We start from the raw sequence: 21269 nt of genomic DNA on the forward strand, positions 1-21269 counted from the left end.
AGAACACCCATGGGCAGGGCCGGCTCAAGGGGGAGTGAAATAAAGCAAGAGCTTTAGGCCTCCATTTTCCTAAGGCCTCAAATTCTAAGAAAATATATTATATGTTGGTAATTTTGGCGTTGAGATTGTTAACATTGAGGTTTATGATCTATAATTTTGCGTACACAAAGATGATATATGAATAATAGGATCCATAGCCATTTTTTCGTTTACAAAAAGGGTCCCAATTTTACTATCCGCTTTAGGCCTAGAAAAATTTAGAAAATTTTGAGCCGGCCCTGCCCATAGGCCATGGCCTCTGTTGAGGTCATGAGCTCTTCCTATCCCCCATATGAGTTGTACGATACTTGCGTTCGTTCCAAGGAATAAGCTAGCACTGGTTGGTCGCACTTGGTTACTTTTAAGTAGGATCTTTATTATTTTGCTCCTACAAACGAAAGGCATGATATGAACTTCTATTTACCATGATTGTACAGTTGCACCCATAAAGGTTCCACGCGAATATTGTTGGCTTCAACCCAAATAAAAGCACAAAAAATAAAGATGAAGTGAAGGAATGCTGTAATCTTAGAACAAATAGAATGGACCCAAATAAATTAAATTTATTAAACCCTTAACTTACATGCATGAAACCTACGACCATTTATATAGAATAAACAAAACATCCTATCCTACCCATACTAGAATTAATTTACTTGCATGACACTTAAACTACATTAATCCTAAACCTACCATAATTCAAAGCCTACAAACTAGGAATGCAAAAACTAAAAGATAAACATACTAACTGACTCGATAAGCATTCAAACAACTAATTAAAAACTAAATCCATCTTGCTACTTTTAACCCTCCATCTTTCTTCACTTTTTATTTTAGGATTATAACCTTCAATCTCCCCCTTAATCCTAAAATCCGACTCGTTCTTCTTCAAAACAATGATAAATTGTTGACGTCTTCCGCTAGATTTGCTTCCTCTTTCTTTTCATCCCACTTGGTGCATTCGTATCCAAAGTGCCCAAATTCACCACAATTGAAACACCGAAACCTGCTTTTATCACCACCTCGACCCGTACCTCTTCCTCGTCCTCTTTCACCTCTACCGTAGCCTCTTCCGCGGCCTCTTCCTCGTTCGCTACTTTCACCATACTTTTGTTCGGCCATCAAAAGTTGGCTTTGCTCTTCTTCCTTTTCACCACGGCTCTTTCTTCTTTCTTCATACGACTTTAGCCTTCGTACCACTTCATCAAAGAGCATTGAATCCAAATCGAAACATTGCTCAATCGAAGTTACAATTTGAAGATAGGAGTTTGGCATTGCATCAAGTAACCTTCTCACCATTTCTTCTTCTTCAATTTCGTGCCCGAGACCCCTCAACTTTGAAACCAATCCACTCACCTTAGAAGCACCATCATCAACGAGTTCTCCTTCCTTCAACCGCAAACCTTCAAGCTCTCTTCTCAATGTTGCAATTCGAGCCGCCCTAACTCTATCTGCACCCAAGTATCGTGTTTTCAAGCCATCCCATACTTTCTTCGGGTCCGTGTAACTCGACATTTGCAACACCATCTCCTCGGGTATAGCTTGAAACAAGAACGCAAGCGCTTGTTTCGACTTTTTCTGATTTGGTTCTTCTCCTAAATTCCTTGTTTCGACGGTCTCCCATATGCCGTAAGCGTCCATGATCGCCTTGACTTTTACCGCCATGTCGGATAGTTCGTAGGGGTAAGAGTCGGGACTTGAAACGACAACGAACCTTCATCCTTTTTTGCTTGTATCATCGCCATCCTTCACTTTCTTTCTTTCTTCTTTGAATCGACTGACCTTTCTTTATTTTTTGTGCTTTTATTTGGGTTGAAGCCAACAATTGGTATCAGAGCTCATAGGGCTCGATCCTTGGAGGATAGTAACAGAAACATAAGCGAGTTTATGTAAGATTCTCGCAAGAAAGAAGAAAGAAAGAAGCTGATTCAGATCAGCAAAGAAAGAAGAAAGATAGTGCAACCTGCGTGAGAAAGGAGAAAGAAGAAAGAGAGGTGTCGTGAGAAAGAGAAAGAAGAAAGTTCGGTGCCGTAAGAAAGAAAGAAAAAAAACGCAGGTGCAACTCAGGAAGAAAGAGACCGAGAAAGAAGAAATCGACAAAGAAAGAAAGAAAGGTCAGTCGATTCAAAGAAGAAAGAAAGAAAGTGAAGGATGGCGATGATACAAGCAAAAAAGGATGAAGGTTCGTTGTCGTTTCAAGTCCCGACTCTTACCCCTACGAACTATCCGACATGGGCGGTAAAAGTCAAGGCGATCATGGATGCTTACGGCATATGGGAGACCGTCGAAACAAGGAATTTAGGAGAAGAACCAAATCAGAAAAAGTCGAAACAAGCGCTTGCGTTCTTGTTTCAAGCTATACCCGAGGAGATGGTGTTGCAAATGTCGAGTTACACGGACCCGAAGAAAGTATGGGATGGCTTGAAACAAGAACGCAAGCGCTTGTTTCGACCTTTTCTGATTTGGTTCTTCTCCTAAATTCCTTGTTTCGACGGTCTCCCATATGCCGTAAGCATCCATGATCGCCTTGACTTTTACCGCCCATGTCGGATAGTTCGTAGGGGTAAGAGTCGGGACTTGAAACGACAACGAACCTTCATCCTTTTTTGCTTGTATCATCGCCATCCTTCACTTTCTTTCTTTCTTCTTTGAATCGACTGACCTTTCTTTCTTTCTTTGTCGATTTCTTCTTTCTCGGTCTCTTTCTTCCTGAGTTGCACCTGCGGTTTTTTCACCAAAAATATAAAGTACATGGCTTCTGTTAAGTTTGAATTTCACCAAAAATGTTGTGCGATTATTATGAATAAAAATCTATGTTGGACAAACATATTCCCTTTCGATGATTTTAATATGGTTTAATTTATGTTTATTTTAAATGTTTGAATAATACATTTTCTAAAATATTCCTTCACCTGTGGAAAGTTGATTTTTTACGGCGAATTTTCTGCTCATTGTAAGACGAAAAAATTCATAATTAATTGTTTTAAAAGGCTTTTCCTTGTCACTGCACCACCAACCTCAGTTGTCCAAAAGAAAATTAATTAGCGTTACTAATTATTTTAACAAAATACTAAAAAAATAACTTTAGAAATTCAAAGTGTGGTGGTCCTAATCTTTCTATCTTGAACTTCTTAGGGCGTTCCGTAGATCTTTGATGATTATCGCCTGTACATTATCGTATCTACATGAGGTTTGCTGATATAATCTGCATGATTCAAGCGAACCGTCCACTTTTGACCATCGCCCGTTGTTATGTGCTTTATCCACCAATTCTTCTTCACTGCCACATTAGCAGTGCGCAGAGTGGAACTCCGCCACGGCGGGGGGGATGGAGACTTCCACGGCGTGAGGGAGAGAGATGAATGATGTATTAATTTTTTTAATTAATAATAACTAATTAATATATAACCTACTCATACTAAGTCATCTCAACATACCATTATATTTCACACTATCAAAACACACCTTACTTGGTGTGAAATGTAAAAATCCCACATTCTAGTTAAGGCACTTTCTTTTTTACATTTCATACTTTACACAACATATAATCTTAGAACAGTAACGTATAGACACTTAATTATACATGGTACGTGCCATACATTTTTTCTAGATAAATTTAATTTTATCCCTAATCGCATCTACATTATTATACAATATAATTTTGCATTATAATACAACAATATATTACACGTGAGTAATTTTTTTACAGACACAAGATAGTAAATATGAGCTTCACTTTGTATGGCCCAAAAGCAAATCTTAGGGTGCAGGGTCACCCTAGGGAACTCCATTCGGGGACCATTTTTGCCGTGCGGGAAGGTGCCGCCATCCAAGAGGGGAGGTAAATCGGGGAGGGTGTGAGAGGAGTGTTCACCGAAGAAGGAGAGAGGAGATGGTGAGGCCACCCTCATTTTCAACCAATCAATTTTTTTTTTTAAATAAAAAAACAATTCCCTTAAGAGGGGTGCACCCCGTACATTTTTGGACAAGAGGGAAGTTATAGAGGAGAAATGACATGGCAACGTATGATTGTGTTAAAAAAGTTTCCTCTCACCTCATTAGGGGGGTGCCCCCTTCACCCTTAATAAAAGATAATTCGAGCCAAATACTTTGTTTTTTTAATGACAAATGAAACTCTTACGCTTTGCATGGTATCTCTTCTTTAAGAGGCATCTGCCTCTATCAATTGAGCTAGCCTCCTATTAGCAATCAAATTCGTTGTTACTATTCGTAATTTCTGAATTAAACACAATTATAAAAATGAAATTAATCGTTAATCCTAGTTATAAATAAATCTTTATAGAAAATAAACATTTATAATAGCTTTTGAACTTGAAGACTTTATATCGAAGATTCGAATCACCCCAACCACACCTTTCTCCTTTTAAAAAAACTCTCGTTAAAGACGACTGTATTTAAAACTACGAGTATTTAATTTTAATTTTATTTTTTTAATGATTTATAATTTTAATAAAATATATGCATTGCATCTCTTTCATAAACCGCCCAAAGTCCCAGGCACTCACAGTTTACGAGAGATTCATTCATATTCATATACATATACACATATGTGTGTGTGTTTGATTATATAATAATCGCATCAGATCAAAGCACCATTACTTTGAATTTCAAACTCAATTTGCGAGATCGAACCGCTTGTTTTCTCTCTACTTCTCAGATTCATCTGGATGAGGTTACAGACGGTTTGATTTAAAGATTTGAAGATTATCGAGTGACGAAAGCGTAATTTGTTGCGGATTTCATGATTTGATCTGGTTTTGGACCTATGAGGTAATAATTTGTTTACTGTTTGTTCTGGATTTGTTGCTTTTTGTTTAATCACTCACTAGTTACTCACATTCATCGCGTTTCATATAATTGATCGTTTTGTTTGCGTGTTTGTTGATAATCGTTCGCGTGATAGTTGATGAATTTGTCAATACGTGGTGAGAAAACGACGTTTTTGTATTTTGATTTTTGTTTTTTTTTAATCAATTAAACGCCAAATGTAGTTACAGGATAATATCTAATTCAGATTCTTCAGATCATATTCACTGTTTTCGTTCTGAATTAAACGCCAAATGTGTTAAGCATTCACTCGCATTTCTACATGCAGTGAAAGTATGAAAAGTTGTGTTGAATTTGTGTTTAATGCTTAGGTTTATTATTGATTGGGAGCGTTTGAAAGGATCATTTGTTGAAAACTCGAGTAATTCGATCTAAATAATCAGATATTTTAAAATGTAAATTACATTTTTCTGATTTTCTTATACTTCGCACTTGTTAAACGCGATAAAATGCGCTAATTGCTTAGGTTGATTATTGATTAGAAGCTTTTGAGAGGATTATTTGTTGAAAACTCGAGTAATTTTACCTAAAATGATCACATATTTAATAGCGTGTATCATATTTTTCTGTTTTTTTATACTTTGCGCTTCTTAAACCCTTAAGCGTGTATCATATTTTTCTGTTTTTTTTTTATACTTTGCGCTTCTTAAACACATGAAAATGCTCTAAACACTTAGGTTGATAAGTTATCATCTTTTGAAAACTAAAGTAATTTGAGACATAAATCATGTTTAGAAAATAAAAACATTTCAAAAGTAATACATTTTTGAAATCTGGAGTTTTGAACTTTTGATTTTGAAAAGGGAAATGAAAACACTAAACATTTACACTTTTTAACTCCAAATATTTGAAGGAATCCTTCAGGAACTGTGTCAATAGCTTTTTGACTCTGGTTCTTGCTTTAAACAAGTCAATTTCATTGGTCCTCACATTTATGATTGTACTTTCCAGTGACTGTATATGTACGGATTATTATTAAGTTCATCATCATTAAATCATAGATCTTAATTATTCATGTTAATTCATCTGCATTATAAGTTATAACAAAGCTGATAAAGATCAGGAAACAACTGCCAACTGCACATGTAACATGTTTGCATTAGGCAATAGCTTGGTCTCATATGGATAACTGTTCAACTGCATGATAGCTTGTCATTTAATAACATAACATCTGCACACTCTCATAACTTAATGATTATGTCCATATTCATTGAAGTAAATTAGTGAATTTAGGACATAATTAGCACAACTTAAAGAGGATGAGTGACCCACCATGCCTAAAAGCAAAAGTAGAGTAGTATATGCCTAATCAAATCAAGAAAGAAAAAAAGGATTTTGAGATGAAATAGAAAGGACAGGGGTAGAGGAAGCACATGTCATAGCTAGTAAAGCTTAAATAAGATGGAACACATGAAGTGATGAGTTTGCAACACGACATACCACTGTAGGAAATCCTTTCACTAATTTGGCTTTGTGTCATATGTCATTTCTATTACCCCCTTTTCTTCTCAATTTCACCCCTTACAACTAATAAAGTTGAAGTAGGACTGTTAATTCTGCATCCTTCTGACAAGGGTAATTAACTTGGTAATCTCACTGTTCACTGTTATTCCTAAATTTGGTAGCATGTGATAATGTACAAGTTCAGGTAAAAAGTAAGGCTATAAAGTGTGGGATTCGTCCTCAGGCCGTCGAGGGTAGTACTAGACCGGCTACTCCGCCCTCGTCGTCTTCGTCCTCCCAAAGTCGTTCGTGACGTCGCTCTCTTCCTTATCCAACGCACACACACATATACATACATATGTATATATAAAGGGGCTCATTACCACACCCTTGGCCCATTCCTTGTGGCTCATCCCTCACACCCGATGACGTGGCCGTCTATGTGACGGATCATCCCCAAAGACTACCCTCCCCCACACCCACCAGCCTAAGAACTTCACCTTTAGGCCTTCTCCAAAGCAAGGCCCGCGAAGGAGCCCGTCTGATGTGGAGGTGGTTGCCTTGACGAGGAGAAGACCGAGCAAACGGTGCGCCCCTGGGAAGCCGAGGGAGCCTAACGTGAAGGGTAGTTGGGACGCCTCTCCGCGTTAGAGAAGGTCTTAGGAGTGATTGTCATAAAAAAAAATTATAGTTTTCCTTTTCAACCAACTCATCATTTACATCTCTATATAAAGCCACTTGTTATTTTGTAAACGAGTAAGACCATGTGTAGTGGAAGGGGAAAATAATGCCCCCACCATGGGGCATTATTCGACACGTGGCAGTCCAGCCAGCATGGGGCGTTATTGCAAAATTGGCATAGTGGGAATAATGCCCAAATAATGCCCCTTTCAATCCTTAAAAAAAAAAAAAGAAAGAAAACTACTAACTGATTTCTCATTGGTGGGTCAACCCAAGTCAAACCTTCCACAAGTGCAACATGGCGTTTTAAATATAACGCTAATCAATTTTTTTTTCAAAAATAACCCCCCAAAATACCTAGTGTAATGGGTGTGTGTGTGTGGGGTGGGGGGGGGGCGTTATTTTTCAATTTTTTTTTAAAATAATGCCCCACTACGGGTGGTCTAAGTGTTTTAAGTAACTAATAAGGGAACTCATCAATTGCGAAACAAGAGCTTGTTATACGGGGCATCATAGAGGTGTATTCTCTAACAACTATACTAGGCGTATCCAGCTAAAAAATTGAAGTTCAGATCTTTATGTGTAAAATAAAGATTAAAGGTTGTGAATGCTGAATATTTAGGAATTGTCGTTAAAGAAAAGCTATTTGATATTACTTATTATTATCTACTTTTAATGCAATTAATTGTATATTCACATAAGAAACATTATAATATTGCATGAGATATATAAAAAGTAGAATAATGCATTACATTTCATTTCATTTTATTTTCTTGGGTTTGTATATATTTTATTTTAAATCAGAAATCCCTGGTGTCAAAATTTGGAATCTAGGCAAAGACAAGAGAGCGTGACAGTCACGTTAGTCTAGGGTGCGTGCTCATGAGCAAACAACTTTAACTTCCAGATTATTTAATTTCATGGACTTCACAAAACCCTTGGAAATGCAAAAATCAAAATTGCATGGAGAGAAAAAAGACTTCAATTAATATACCAAAAAAGATTCAAACACAAACCCACTTCCACAACACCATCTGCCTGTCCTCCCCTTCTGCATCATCCTCTATAAATCCTCCTTTTCTAGAGAGAGAGAGAGTAATGCAGTATATACATACAGAGAAATAATGCAGTATATACATACACACACATACACTAATAATGTGAGTGTTCTTTGTAGGCTTCATTAGCAAGGTTTAAGATTCCACAAAGGTTTAAGATTCCGATGGGCAAGGAAGTAAACAACTGCCCATGTGAACTTTCACCACGTAATGCCGCCGCCGCCGCCGCCGGAGTCACCAGGCGGAGAAAACACGGGCACCCAGTGGAGGTCACCGGAACAGGAGACCAAGAAGTTGGATGTTCCGGCAAGTCTTGCCGGTCATGCACGGCGGCAGTGATCGCCGATTGTGTTGCCGTGTGCTGCTGCCCATGCGCCGTCGTGAATATCTTCACCCTTACTTTCTTCAAACTCCCATGGATGATGGGGAGAAAGTGTTTAGGGTTGGGTAACAAAAAGAAAAAGAAGTTAAAACACAATGAGAAAGAGAAGGGTCAAAGTGTAATGTCGAGGAAAGATGAGGGACTAGAAACGAAATCCGAAAGTTTAGTGGCTGAAGAAGAAAAAGAAGAAGAGGGTGCAAGGTTTGAAGCAGAGAAAGTTTGGTTAGAATTGTATAAAGTGGATCAGTTGGGGTTTGGCAGGGTTTCCTTCACGGGAACTGAGTAACAAAAAAAATTTGAAGAGAAAAACAATGCATTGTTAACTTGTACATTACAAGTAATGTGCATTATTTGAGTGGTGCATTATGTTACATCAAGTTGTACGTGATGCATTAAAAATTGTACATGTGCAATTTTTGTGATAGAGTTTGATTTTAGGCAAAGTGTTGTCTAGTAGGTATTTGAGTGTATGATGAATTTGGTTAAAGCAAAGGGGAGAATGTTTCACTGTCCCACACCATGGTTACATTAATTTGTACAATTCTAACCTTCGTCATGCTGTCTCTTCAATTCTATGCTACTCTTGGAATTAACTTGTACTATTTTGGGGTAAGTTTTATTTCAATTTTTTTTAGTAATCACAAAAGTAACATCATTAATCAATACATAAAACAAATAGAGAATGAACCATTGGTTAAACTTGTTTTTAAAATTAATCGTTAATTTTTATCTTTATAAATTATTAATTTCATTGTTAGACCATGTGTTATGAGTTTGGTTAAAAAAAAAAGGCTTCAACGAGGCTTTCAAATGTTTTCTTTGATTCACCTAATTAAAACTAGATTACAGAAAATAAAAAAATGGATAAAAATAAGACAAAAGTAGAAAACTCATCAAAATTGAGCTAGTATGCTATCGTCACCAAGGCCACCTCATCCCCTATAGCGCCTCGAGGCGCCATCATCCTACACCCACAAAATTAACTCGGGGCGCCATTGATGAGGCTCAATCATGTTAACGAGCGTCAATCGCGAAGAACGAGGAGGGATTGGTTAAAGGAGGGGGCGCTATAGTGTGAAGGGGCTTTATCCCACACCCTGCAAGTTAAGAGGAGGGGTCTTAAAACCCCTGTATGACGTGGTGTTGACGTGACGTTGATAAAGCCCCTCCCACACCCTCCAGCCTCATAATTGACCTAATATACCATTTGCAAGGTTTGTAAGTGGCACACCATGTAGAGTTCGCATTTTATGACGTTTTTCTTCAATATGGTATAACTTGACATGAAATTAAAGGAATTAGTGTTGAGGGTAAAGAGGTTTAGATCATAAGTGGGTTGCAACGTTAATGACACGATTATAAACGTGTCCAAACGGGTTTAACCCGTTAATGACACACATAACACAATTATATTGTTGCATTAAATAAGTTAATAGGTTGTATGACACGTTTATGACACATATATCAAAACGACACAATTTTATACATAATTAATATATAGTATAATAATATAGGTAGAGGATCCTGTAAAAAGTGCTCAAAGTGTGAGAAGTGTATTATAACACTATATATAATACTATATAACACCCTATAAACAAAGTATAACAATATGTAACACCATATAATACCATATAACACTTTGTAACACTATATATCATTATATAACAAATATAACACTATAGGTTGTCTGATAGGATGCCTATGATAGATGTATAGTGTTATATTTGTTATATAATGATATATAGTGTTACATAGTGTTATATGGTATTATATGGTGTTACATATTGTTATACGGTGTTTATGGGGTGTTATATAGTATTATATATAGTGTTATAATACACTTCTCACACTTCTCACACTTTAGGCCCTTTTTACACTATCCTTACCCTAATAATATATGTATTGTATTTTTGTATAAGTTTCTTTATGGTGTTAAACATTTCGTTTCATGTCATGTTATTCGTGTTATTGAACTAGTTACATTTAGTCGTGTTATGTCATGTAATCCACTTATTAAAAGATGTTCATGTTAGTGTGTAAGATAATAGAATGTTTCATTAGATGTATCGTATTCGGTTTATTAATCGTGTATAATGTCTCTTTTAACAAAACACACCACGTTTAGTTAAATTATTACCATTACACATTATTACATCCAACTAAACATGTCATTAGGGGTGTGCATGGGTCGGTTTGGTTCGGTTTTTACCATTAATCATAACCATAACCGCTAACTCCGGTTATGGATTTTCTTAACCATAACCATAACCAAACTTCGGTTATGGTTAATCGGTTATTAAGTCGGTTATGTTTCGGTCTTGGTTATTAACCATAAACTTTAATTAAAACTAACTTTTCGGCTAAAGTTAAAAATTATATGACAGTGGTCCTACAAAATAAGTATGAAACCCACTATGTTGGACTTAGTTTGGGCATTTTTTTATAAGACAACCAAAATTATACTTTTTGATTAAACTACCGATGTGAGATCCATTTTAATAAAGTAATTATGTAGTCGGTGTTATACAGAAGATTCATACGATCGTAACACCTCAGTTCTTCATCAAAATAAAATACTTCTACATCAATATCATTTAGTTATATAATATTAAACACCTCTACATGGTTATTGTAAAACATAAATCCATTATATAGAATTACAGACTTAACATTACAAGTTCGGTTCGGTTTTGTTTATGTCGGTTAACCAAAGCTTCAAAGCCATAACCATAACCATTGGTTATCGGTTAAAATTGGTTTGGTTATGTCGCTTATCGGTTATGTCGGCTATGGTTCGATTATCGGTTATGGCGGTTAATTTGCTCACCCCTACATGTCATCATGTATCTTAAGATTTACGTACCTTTGTGTCTATGAGAGCAGGTCTCTTCTTGCTTTGTGTCTATTGGCACAAACTAACGAGGTAATACCATGTTGGCAAATTGGCACAAAGTCTTCAAGTTTTGCGCCAATGTATGCAAATGTGATTTATGTCTCTCTCTATGACTCCATTTGTTGTTGGTTTTTATGAAATTGAAAAGTTACTAATATGTAGTTTGTTGCTTGCTGCCATGCCATAAAAAAATATATAACAGTTAATAAAAAAAATAATTAAAGTAGACATTTTGACCTAAGGAATTACAAAAAATATTGATGGATTTCTTTTTTCATTTTCATTTGTAACCGTTGATAAAATGGAACAATTCGAACGACGCAGCATTAGTCATGAAATTGTGTCATCTTCATATGACGGTTAATCAATTTTACGTTGATTAAAAAGGCATGAAACTATTCTACGGTATTTGAGGGGACATGAAGACTCAACCTACCCTCGGTAGTTGGCTTGAGATGAAGATGACACAATTTTACGTTGAAGATGACTCAACCTACTCTCTATCGTCATGTGTTAAAACACTTGCAACTACGACGCATCATTAGTCATGCGCTCACCTTTGATAGACAAAAAGTGTTTGAGCACTCAATTCAAACAAATTGAATAACTATGACTCATGGAATACATATCCATGGGTTTTATAACCTACGGGAGGTTGTCTACAAGCATGATATTTCAAGCATTAAATTGATCATGTATCACACCCTTGTGTATCATGACTAATAAGTTGTCCACAAGCATGGTAATTCATGCACTAAATTGGTCATGTATCACACCCTTTTGTATCATGACTAATAATGAGTCCATTATATCTATAAATGCGTTATCATCATCATACTTAGTAAATCTCACCAATAGCAAAGCTAAGGTAGAGTCTGAGCGGGATAACATGTAGACTGATGTATTGCAAAATACATACTTTTATCGTGTATAGTTTGTATATTTTATCGTTAATTTTAGTTTAGTTTAGGTTAAGAATTGCGTGCTATTGATCTTTATTGCGTTTTCCAGGTCTTGATGCATAAAAATGCTGGAATTGGAGCAAAACCGAGCTGAAATGTCGAATGTCAAGTCCTGGAATCAATACACAAAGTGTTAGAATAATTTTCAAGGATTTTGGAGAGTTGAACCAGCTTTTGGAAGCAACATTCTGTGAAAAAGTCCCACTCGCGTAGCGCGAGGGTGAAACACCATGCAGTAGCGCTACACCACTGCATCCAAGTGATCTTTCGTTGACTTTGGAGGGCTCGCGTAGCGCGAGCGTATATGCCCAACCAGTCGCGCTACGCGACTGGTGTAACTGACGCGTCTTATCTGCTGATTGATTAGGGTTTCGTATAAAAGCTTATTTTATCATCATTAAACAAATAACACACGAACCAAGAACCCTAGGGCGATTTTAAGAGCAGATTTTGAAGGTTTTCGAGGCATTCGAGCGTACAAGAATCATTGGATCGAAGCACGGAGCGTAGGAAAGAAGATAACTCGGGTCTTACCTCCCGTTTTTCACTATTTTCACGTTTTGTTACTTTAACCATGAATTCTTGTTTTGAAACTGATTTGTTTTCATTAGACATGATGTTTCTTGGCTAGATCTTCGTAACTACCTAGACTAGATGATGGTTTAATTATTGTTTGGATCTTTTAAAGATTTTTATTTGTTAGACTATGGATTGATTTCTGAAAGTAAATTGTTCTAGATTTTCTGATTTGGTGCTTATGCATACTTGACAATTGTTTTATAACTGCTTGTTACTTCATATGATCCTTGGTGACGGTCTTTATCACGTAATAGGGTTATATTAGGGTTCTTGATTTAGGTGAGTGTCTATATCACGTTATAGATCATTAATCCTTTAGGGTGAAAACGCGTAAGTAACCTTAGAAGTAATATTTGGTAATTTAACAAAATCAAGTGTTCTGCTTAACTTGTCGCTGAGAGGCTCGAGTTAGTTATTAGGTCGCAGTGTAATATATATCTAAGATAGGTTTTGAGAGAAGTCGATCTTATTTCCCTAATTGCATTTGTGTCTAGTAAACCAAGTCAGAACCTAGAACTGCCTTAGATTATCGCGCTGAGAGGTAGATAGTCATATTAGGGCACTTTTAGAATCGTTAGAGGACTGAGAGGAAATCTAACAGTCGGTAATCATAACAGCCTTGTAGGGTTTCCTAGGTTTCTTCCTGAGAAGGGTCGGGAAGTCTTAGCATTGAAATACCTTAAGGTTTAGTATTCAACGATCCCGGCTCCATACAACAATAAAACCGTTAGAAGTCCATTCATTGTCAAACCGGATTCATGTCTAGGTAGTCTTTAATCTCATCTGAAACAAAACCTTAGATCTTCGTGCGTGCTTTAGTTAATTCTAATTTAATCACAATTTCAGGATTTTAGCAAACCCCCCCCCCCCAAACACAATATTTGTTAGTCGTGTCAGTATTTAGTCTAAATTGAGTCGTTAACGTAATTCATAGAGTCCTTGTGGGTTCGACATCCGGACTTACTTTTCTGTGCTAGAGTCGACCGGTACACTTGCCGGTGAGTAGTTTAGTCTGGTTTAGGAGTCTAGATTTTTATTACTTGAGTCGTAATTTAGGGTAATTTTAGTTTAATTAGTTGAACTACTTTTTCCACATCAAGTTTTTGGCGCCGTTGCCGGGGACTTCTTGGCAATTGCGTTAACTGCTTTGTTTGGATTTCAACTGATATCGTTACGTGCTTTTTGTGTGTTTGTGAGTCGTAGGAGTCCAAGTACTTTTAGTGTCTTTTTCGTATTCTTTTGAGTCTTTTATTGGAGTCGTTTTACTTGTTTGTTCTTGGTTTTGCAGTTCATGCCCCACACGCGTTCGCAGGGACCAGTGAAGCCACCAATTGACAAGTCTTCCGTCTCCACACCAATCCTTCAGGTTCGAAAACCTCCAACTTCATCTTCAGCCCTTTCTGACTCTACACTTCCATCTAAACCACCGAACTTCGACTTTACCCCTAAGTCTTCACCCCACAATTCCCCACCACCCTCCCGTCACCCTAGTCCACCACCAGTTCACCAAATGGCCGAAAACCAAACTGTCCACCAGCGTTCCACCGCGGGTTTTACCGCAAACTCACCCATCACCCTCCCTGAAATCACCAATGATAAGTCTTGGCAAATTCCTTCATACATCATGACTGCCATTAACAACTCTTGTCAGTTTCACGGTCGTGATGATGAAGACGCGCCAGCACATATGAACCGTCTCACCCGTCTGTGTAGCACCTTCGGTATCGAAGGTGTGAATCTTGATGCCCGCTATCTCCAAGTCTTCCCCTTTTCGCTTGCTGGCCGCGCAGCCACCTGGCTTGATTCGCAGCCGGCAGGTACTTACACCACTTGGGCTGGACTTAGAGATGCCTTCCTTGCTAAGTATTTCCCACCTGCGAAGGCATCCCGCCTTCGAGATCAGATCCATTCCTTCAGAATGGAGCCTGACGAACCTTATCACTTAGCATGGGAGAGGTTTCAAATATTGCTCTCGCGTTGTTCCCAACATGGACTGTCGGATTGGGCCTTAGTAGAAAAATTTTATAATGGTCTTACCCCTGAGTGCAAGGCCCGATTCGACACATCCGCAGGAGGCCACCTAATGGGAAAGAAAACTGTGGCTGACTGCAACGACCTCTTTGAGAGCTTCGCTCATGCTGATATAGATCATAGTGCTACCGGCAGGAATTCCAATCCTGTGGTTACCTCCTCATCCTCTCGAGGAGTGAATCAAGTCGTTTCAGACTCAAAGGTAATATCTCAGCTTGACTATATCACCAAAGAGTTGCTAGAAATTAAGAAGAAGGTAGATAGATGCGAGGTTTGTAGAGGGGGACATGACACCATAGATTGCCCAACCATTACACTAGAGCAGGTCGAGTATTTAGCAGGTCAAAATAGGGGTCCAACTAACCCGTTCAACAATAGTAACTCTAATTGGCGTGCTAATAATTATCGCTCCTCAGGTAACCCCCCTGGTTTTCCGTCAGGTCAATACCAAAGTAGGGGGCCAGGTTTTTATTCTAGTGGGGGGTCGGGTCAAACAGGTCAATTTGCTAGTTCAGGTTCAGGGGGGCAGTTTAGAGGTGAGGGGTCAAACCAAGAGGCTCAACCTAGGAATGAGGGGTCAAATGGTAGTTTGTCTAGGATAGAGGACCTTCTTTCCCAATTATTGGTTAGAGATCAGGCTACCCAACGTACCTTAGAGGACCATGCTACGCTCTTAAAGAATAATCATTCGAATTTCTTAGACCTTCAAAGGCAAGTTGGGGATATTGCACGCCAGTTGCAAGAACGACCTCCTGGCCAATTTTCGGGCAACACAAAGCCAAACCCATCTGGTAGTGTGAAGGCAATTTCGACCCGTAGTGGTAGGACTCTAGGAGAGGTAGTGAGACCCGAGAGTGTCGAGGAAGAAGATGAGGACCCCGTAGATGAGGAGATTGAAATGGAGACGCCCGGTAAAGTGCAACCTAGGTTAATCCCAGCAAGTACCGCACACACCGGGGGTCCTTCGAGTGAGAAGAGTGTAGGAAAGAAACCCGTTCAAGTCGTTCCATCACCCACTGTTAATATTTCCCGTGCTCCGTTTCCTTCCCGCCTTAAAAATCAAACTTATTCCAAAGAGTACGGGAAATTTTTAGAGATCTTTAAGCAGCTTAGGATCAACCTTCCTTTTATAGAAGCTCTTCAATCAATGCCGAAATATGCAAAATTCTTAAAGGACCTTCTAAAACGCAAGGATAGGTTAGGAGAGGTTTCTAACATCCCCCTTAGTGGAGGATGTTCCGCCGTAGTGTTGAACAAGGTTCCGGAAAAATTGACGGATCCGGGCCTTTTTACCATCCCGTGCTTGTTTGGGAGTGATACCGAGTGTAGGGCCCTAGCCGACCTAGGAGCGAGTATAAACCTAATGCCATATTCTTTGTATGAGAGGTTAGGTCTAGGAGAGTTGTCACCTACACGCATGTCTTTGTCGCTAGCCGATAGGTCAGTTAAGTATCCACGAGGCATTATTGAAAACCTTCTAGTCAAAGTGGATAAATTTGTCTTCCCCGTAGACTTTGTCGTTCTTGATATGGAAGCCGACGAAAAGGTTCCCATCATTTTAGGGCGCCCATTCTTGAACACGGCTAAAGCATTGATAGATGTCTTCTTAGGCACAATTACACTTAGAGCGGGTGAAGAGTCGGTAGTCTTTGACGTGAATACTACGAGAGGGTCAAGTGAGAGAGTTGAGGCGATAGCATCGGTAGAGGATAGTGAGAAGCAGGAGAGAGGTGAGAATAAGGTGGTAAGCGAGCCGAGCTTAGAAAAGGTGTTAAAACCCAAGTGTGGGGATCCACCTGATAGGAGAATCGAAGAGTTGGAAGAGAGAATGAGTACGTTAGAATTTAAGATAGAGAAACTGAGCAAGGCTCAGTGTGGGGATAGGTATAGAGATGATATGTTTAGATTCACACCGTTTGGTGACGAGTTGAAGGAAGTTGAGAGATCTAGGAGAGATACGGGTGATATGGGAGATGGTAGTGCTACGGCCCATACGAGTTGGTTTGGAGGTGAGCTCCACTTAAATGATCCTCCGTAATTTTGTGAACAGTTGTGATTATTTGTAGAGTTTGTATTTTGAGTCGTACTTTGTGTCGTGTCGTTAGTTAGGTTGGTTTAGCGTCGTTTGCGTCTTTTTCGTGTTTTGTGTTTTCGTGTTTAATTGTTTATTGAGTCTTTTATTTTGTACCATGAGTCTAAATTAGTGGTTCTTGAGTCGTTTTTTTTTAGAGTCGGTATTGCTTTGGTTTGTGCTTGTTTTTGGTTATGCAGATTAGAATATGTACCACCCGTACGCAATCTTCATCCGGGTGAGTTTGGAGCTGCTATTTGAATATAAGGCATTTATCAAGCGTACCAGTGTCAGAGTCAAAGCCGATCGCGACCAAAATGCTATACGATCGTGCAGGATGGGACGAGAGATTTGGAGCATACGCGTTGTTATTAATCAGCTAAGTCGTTTCCCGTGTATTTTTGTATTTATTTATTTATTTCGTCTTTCGTTTTAGTAGTTGTTAGGTAGTGTCGAGTCGTCTTTTCGTTCTTGCATTAGGGACAATGCAATCTCTAAGTGTGGGGATGGGAGTACATGTAAATAATCGAGTCTTAATTTTAAAAATCCAAAAAAATTAAAAAAATTGAAAAATACAAAAAAATTGAAAAATCAGAAAATGTCTTTCGAAATATAAAGAAGTTTGCAAAATAAAACGGAAAATGATAGAAAAAAAAACAACTGATTGCTCGGGTTTGAATAATAATAATATGAGATCATAATAAATCAAGCTTGCGTCTAGTTTGGGATATGTGGATAGGCCCGGGTTTTGGTTCTAAATCCCTTTGAGTTAATATACCTTAATTGTCGGTTTGCTAGTGGGTTCTCGCCTGGGAAATATGGGAAGCTAAAACTGGCAAAAATAGTATAAGGGGTGCCGTTATAAGCTAAGATGGTTAGAGTTTTTTGTCATATCTCGCTGAAAAAATAAATAAAAGTGAGCTAGAAACTAAATGAAAGTAACACAGGCCTATGTAATCTGTGGTTGGGGATAGCGACTCTACAGCCGGAATGCCTCTGGGATGTGTGAAATCGACTTGCCGAATAAAAGTACCGAAACCTATGTAATCTGTGATTGGGGATAGTGACTCTACAGTCGGAATACCGCTGGGTTAGGGAAAGCATCGTCTAGTCTCACGAAAATGAACTTGAAAAAAAAAAAAAAAGAAGCAAGCTAGAATTAGAAAAAAAAAAAAAGAGAGAAAAATTAGATTTGATGTCAAACTCTCTTTATCTTGGTATAAAACGGTTAGGAATTGGTCAAATGATCGTTCTTTTAGCCCTATAAGCTTGAGTTGGGAGTAGGTGGACTGTTGATTCTAGTGTGAGACCCTAGGTGGATTGACCGCACTTGAACTAAATCTACATGATAAGGGTTTAGGATTAGATTCGGGTTTAAAGTGGACCAATATATCCGCAATCGCAGCTAACGCAAGTCTTGGTTTTAATTAAGTATATCTATGATTTTCGGCCCGAGTGTTTGTTTGTTTATGATTCCGTTGCATAATTCTTTTTCGGGGACGAAAAAAGAGTAAGTGTGGGGATATTTGATGTATTGCAAAATACATACTTTTATCGTGTATAGTTTGTATATTTTATCGTTAATTTTAGTTTAGTTTAGGTTAAGAATTGCGTGCTATTGATCTTTATTGCGTTTTCCAGGTCTTGATGCATAAAAATGCTGGAATTGGAGCAAAACCGAGCTGAAATGTCGAATGTCAAGTCCTGGAATCAATACACAAAGTGTTAGAATAATTTTCAAGGATTTTGGAGAGTTGAACCAGCTTTTGGAAGCAACATTCTGTGAAAAAGTCCCACTCGCGTAGCGCGAGGGTGAAACACCATGCAGTAGCGCTACACCACTGCATCCAAGTGATCTTTCGTTGACTTTGGAGGGCTCGCGTAGCGCGAGCGTATATGCCCAACCAGTCGCGCTACGCGACTGGTGTAACTGACGCGTCTTATCTGCTGATTGATTAGGGTTTCGTATAAAAGCTTATTTTATCATCATTAAACAAATAACACACGAACCAAGAACCCTAGGGCGATTTTAAGAGCAGATTTTGAAGGTTTTCGAGGCATTCGAGCGTACAAGAATCATTGGATCGAAGCACGGAGCGTAGGAAAGAAGATAACTCGGGTCTTACCTCCCGTTTTTCACTATTTTCACGTTTTGTTACTTTAACCATGAATTCTTGTTTTGAAACTGATTTGTTTTCATTAGACATGATGTTTCTTGGCTAGATCTTCGTAACTACCTAGACTAGATGATGGTTTAATTATTGTTTGGATCTTTTAAAGATTTTTATTTGTTAGACTATGGATTGATTTCTGAAAGTAAATTGTTCTAGATTTTCTGATTTGGTGCTTATGCATACTTGACAATTGTTTTATAACTGCTTGTTACTTCATATGATCCTTGGTGACGGTCTTTATCACGTAATAGGGTTATATTAGGGTTCTTGATTTAGGTGAGTGTCTATATCACGTTATAGATCATTAATCCTTTAGGGTGAAAACGCGTAAGTAACCTTAGAAGTAATATTTGGTAATTTAACAAAATCAAGTGTTCTGCTTAACTTGTCGCTGAGAGGCTCGAGTTAGTTATTAGGTCGCAGTGTAATATATATCTAAGATAGGTTTTGAGAGAAGTCGATCTTATTTCCCTAATTGCATTTGTGTCTAGTAAACCAAGTCAGAACCTAGAACTGCCTTAGATTATCGCGCTGAGAGGTAGATAGTCATATTAGGGCACTTTTAGAATCGTTAGAGGACTGAGAGGAAATCTAACAGTCGGTAATCATAACAGCCTTGTAGGGTTTCCTAGGTTTCTTCCTGAGAAGGGTCGGGAAGTCTTAGCATTGAAATACCTTAAGGTTTAGTATTCAACGATCCCGGCTCCATACAACAATAAAACCGTTAGAAGTCCATTCATTGTCAAACCGGATTCATGTCTAGGTAGTCTTTAATCTCATCTGAAACAAAACCTTAGATCTTCGTGCGTGCTTTAGTTAATTCTAATTTAATCACAATTTCAGGATTTTAGCAAACCCCCCCCCCCCAAACACAATATTTGTTAGTCGTGTCAGTATTTAGTCTAAATTGAGTCGTTAACGTAATTCGTAGAGTCCTTGTGGGTTCGACATCCGGACTTACTTTTCTGTGCTAGAGTCGACCGGTACACTTGCCGGTGAGTAGTTTAGTCTGGTTTAGGAGTCTAGATTTTTATTACTTGAGTCGTAATTTAGGGTAATTTTAGTTTAATTAGTTGAACTACTTTTTCCACATCATAGACAGTCTTACCTTTACCCCGTAGAAATAAAGAGGCTGTTTCTAGTGAGACCCCAGCTCGATACTAGTTTGTATCAAGCTTTGGACATAAGACACATAACACTTAGTAATCGGGACAAAAGCCGATTAGTGCATGTACCCCCTTATCTTTCGACTATCAACGTCACCACATGATGCATGATTAATCGTCTGCCGCTTTCAACGTTATTTTCACGAAATTAGTAGAATAACGTTAAAAATGTGTTATGAAGTTAGAAATTAACCCCATGCATTAGATAGACATCCCTACACGAAGACAATACAGAAGATACGCGAACCAAGCTCGCGTTTGCAATGAATTTCATTAGCATAGTATATGTCTTGTTGGCGATATGCCAAAGAAAGGTTATACACAAGCGGATTATCACATACAATATGATTTTTGTGAGAGTTTGACGAATTACATGGGGATACTTGAGTTCAAGTTTGTACATGAGCATCCTTTCGTGTAACTATTGGTTATATTATATGCTTAATTACTAACATATAGGGGCATGCGACATCTTAAAAATTGACTAGTTTTATGATCTTTTTTTCATATTTAAAATGCCGACAAAACACATTCACCATAAAACATACAAACTATTTTGTGATTATTTTTAAAGAAGCCATAAAATTAGCTATTTTTCCTTTACTGGATTATGTTTCTATAGCAATATCATAAACAAGCAATGTCATAAACAAATTCACATTTATAGTCACCCATTACATGATAACACGGTCGTTTATCAACTTTATTCTCGTATCAACTTTAATCGCTACGTGATTCTTATTCGGGTATCTCATTTTCTCCCTCATATATCATCTATAAATTTTCTTAGATGCACCCATCACTTGAATCCACTCCAACGTTAAAACCCAACCAATAGAAATTTGCCACCTCATTCCAACCATTTTTAACCCTTTTCATCTTGGAACGGAAGGGGCATCCATCACTTGAACCTTTGCATTCTAATCCTTTACCAACGTTCAC

General features: G+C 38.1%; 1 protein-coding gene across 1 annotated transcript; it reads left to right on the forward strand.

The window, feature by feature from the left end:
* Positions 1–4527: 4527 nt before the first annotated feature.
* Positions 4528–9044, forward strand: LOC110879290. The gene is made up of 2 exons (XM_022127713.2): positions 4528–4830; positions 8189–9044. Exon 2 carries the CDS (start codon positions 8234–8236, stop codon positions 8735–8737), a length of 504 nt encoding a protein of 167 aa, XP_021983405.1. The 5' UTR covers positions 4528–4830; positions 8189–8233; the 3' UTR covers positions 8738–9044.
* The last annotated feature ends 12225 nt before the right edge of the window (positions 9045–21269 follow it).

The sequence above is a fragment of the Helianthus annuus genome, chromosome 9, assembly GCF_002127325.2.
Source record: "Helianthus annuus cultivar XRQ/B chromosome 9, HanXRQr2.0-SUNRISE, whole genome shotgun sequence".
In the NCBI taxonomy this organism is placed as follows: domain Eukaryota; kingdom Viridiplantae; phylum Streptophyta; class Magnoliopsida; order Asterales; family Asteraceae; genus Helianthus; species Helianthus annuus.